We start from the raw sequence: 1,865 nt of genomic DNA, 5'->3' as shown, positions 1-1,865 counted from the left end.
TTGTATGAGGTGAATAAACATGGGATCAGCTGACCCTCCTCCTCAGGGAATAAAAGACCCAGTACCAGAAGAGGTATTCCACTGTCCCTCTCTGAGCTCACACCATGAAGACCTTCCTGGCCTTGTGTCTGCTGGCTCTCAGCCTTTCCACCAGTGAGTACAGTTGCACTTGTGTTAGAAGAGCTGTTAAAAAGGATTAGAATATGTCAATGCACATTATGTATTGAAAAGTTTGAAGGTTACATCCTGCCTCTGCCCGCTGTGTTCATTTTGAAGTTGAACGTGCCTTTAACTTTAAAAACACATTTTGCCATCTGCCAGAGATTTTTTATTTTTATTTTTTTATTCTATTTTTTAAATGGTGCAGAAATTAAGCCTATGTAATGGGGTGGGCCACCGTTGTGATAATTCCACTGGCTACATGCCATGTGTTAATACTACATATCACACAAAACAAAGAAAGTAGCACAAAATGAACATGTTTATCTAAATCCTTGTGTTCCAGCTCACTCCATAGATTACAGGGCCCTGAACCAGTTCCGGGACATGATCCTGTGCGTGTTGCCCAACAGCAAACCTGTGCTGGACTACGCTGACTACGGCTGCTACTGCGGGTTGGGGGGCTCCGGTACACCTGTGGACGATCTCGACAGGTATGTTCTACCAACCACATGTGTAATTTGACCTAATGTTTAAAGTGACACCACTGGGTCCTCCAAAGGTGGACTCAACTTCTCAAATAGATCTTAATGAGGCTGAATCCAGATCTGAATTGCCGTTTTTCAAATTTTGGTGAAATTAAACTGGATTTCAATGTGGTTTCCCATTTTTAAGAGCCTATGCTAGTAGTACTATTATGGCGTCCAAACACTTCCATTTAATAAAGCAAGACATTTGAAAGTTTGTTTTTGTGTTGGACCTATGATGGATGGATATGATGGATCTGTTTTTTTTTTGGTAACACAGTGAACTACTACTATACTACTTTTTAAATATAGGATCTTAACCCCAAATAAAGTTGAGTTTTACCAGCATTGAGACCCCCCCACCTTAATTCTAATATTGATACTAACCTAATCCTATACTACACTAATATTCTACTGTGTCCTTCCAGGTGCTGCCAGGTGCATGACCAGTGTTACACAGATGCCATGCAGCACCCTGAGTGCTTCCCTGTGCTTGAAAACCCCTATACAAAGTTTTACCACTTCCAGTGTAATGGGGGCAGGCTCTCCTGCCTCAGTGAGTGACCACTTGCTACATAAGAGCCTCCGCTAATCACAATAATCAGTTTACTTTAAAAAAATAACTTGTATGTTAACTTTTGTCCTCTGATTTCCAGGTCAGAATGATGAGTGTCAGCAGTTCATCTGTGACTGTGACAGACTGGCTGCTGATTGCTTTGCCAGATCTCCATGGATCCCAGAACATGAGCACCTGCCCAGCGACAGGTGCAAATAAGCTACTACTTCACCAAAACTTCAACAATACAGTGCAATCAGTATCAATACTACAACCCTTGTGTGCTGTTACTAATACTACTGGCAGACTGGCATGACTTTAATAAAATTCAGAAATGTTTATTCAAATCTGGCCCACGTGGCACCTTTGTATTACTATGGTATTTATTGTCTTAATATTTATCTGTATTAAACAACTGAATGAATATGGAACCAACCCTCTGTTTCTCTGGTCTTATATAACATCAATAGGAGTTTTCACACAGCTTCACACAGGAGCTTTTTGCAGTTCCTGGTATTTTACTGCTTGGCCCAGTGCATAACACTTCCCTCTCCTGGAGAAAAGGCATAACAGAGTCAAACTAATGACTACAACAGAAAAGTTACAATCAACTCTATTGATCT

The 1,865-nt window shown here is 40.9% G+C and overlaps 1 protein-coding gene across 1 annotated transcript; it reads left to right on the top strand.

The window, feature by feature from the left end:
• Positions 1-383: 383 nt before the first annotated feature.
• Positions 384-1,541, top strand: LOC110166388 (phospholipase A2 GL16-1-like). The gene is made up of 3 exons (XM_020931625.2): positions 384-653; positions 1,115-1,242; positions 1,343-1,541. The coding sequence occupies exons 1-3, from the start codon at positions 547-549 to the stop codon at positions 1,459-1,461; spliced, it is 354 nt and encodes a 117-aa protein (XP_020787284.2). The 5' UTR covers positions 384-546; the 3' UTR covers positions 1,462-1,541.
• Positions 1,542-1,865: the final 324 nt, after the last annotated feature.

This window comes from Boleophthalmus pectinirostris, unplaced genomic scaffold (assembly GCF_026225935.1).
Source record: "Boleophthalmus pectinirostris isolate CB_2022bp ecotype Guang Dong unplaced genomic scaffold, ASM2622593v1 HiC_scaffold_18, whole genome shotgun sequence".
NCBI classification, from domain to species: Eukaryota; Metazoa; Chordata; class Actinopteri; order Gobiiformes; family Gobiidae; genus Boleophthalmus; species Boleophthalmus pectinirostris.
Note: the sequence above shows the minus strand (reverse complement) of the source record. Positions and strands in the feature narration are given on the sequence as shown.

What these genes read in the sequence shown, in the direction of transcription:
- LOC110166388 (XM_020931625.2), top strand. Translation starts at nt 547, where the DNA reads ATGATCCTGTGCGTGTTGCCCAACAGCAAACCTGTGCTGGACTACGCT. An exon ending in CCTGTGGACGATCTCGACAG is followed by an intron (nt 654 to 1,114) that starts GTATGTTCTACC and finishes GTGTCCTTCCAG; the next exon opens with GTGCTGCCAGGTGCATGACC. An exon ending in GGGCAGGCTCTCCTGCCTCA is followed by an intron (nt 1,243 to 1,342) that starts GTGAGTGACCAC and finishes TCTGATTTCCAG; the next exon opens with GTCAGAATGATGAGTGTCAG.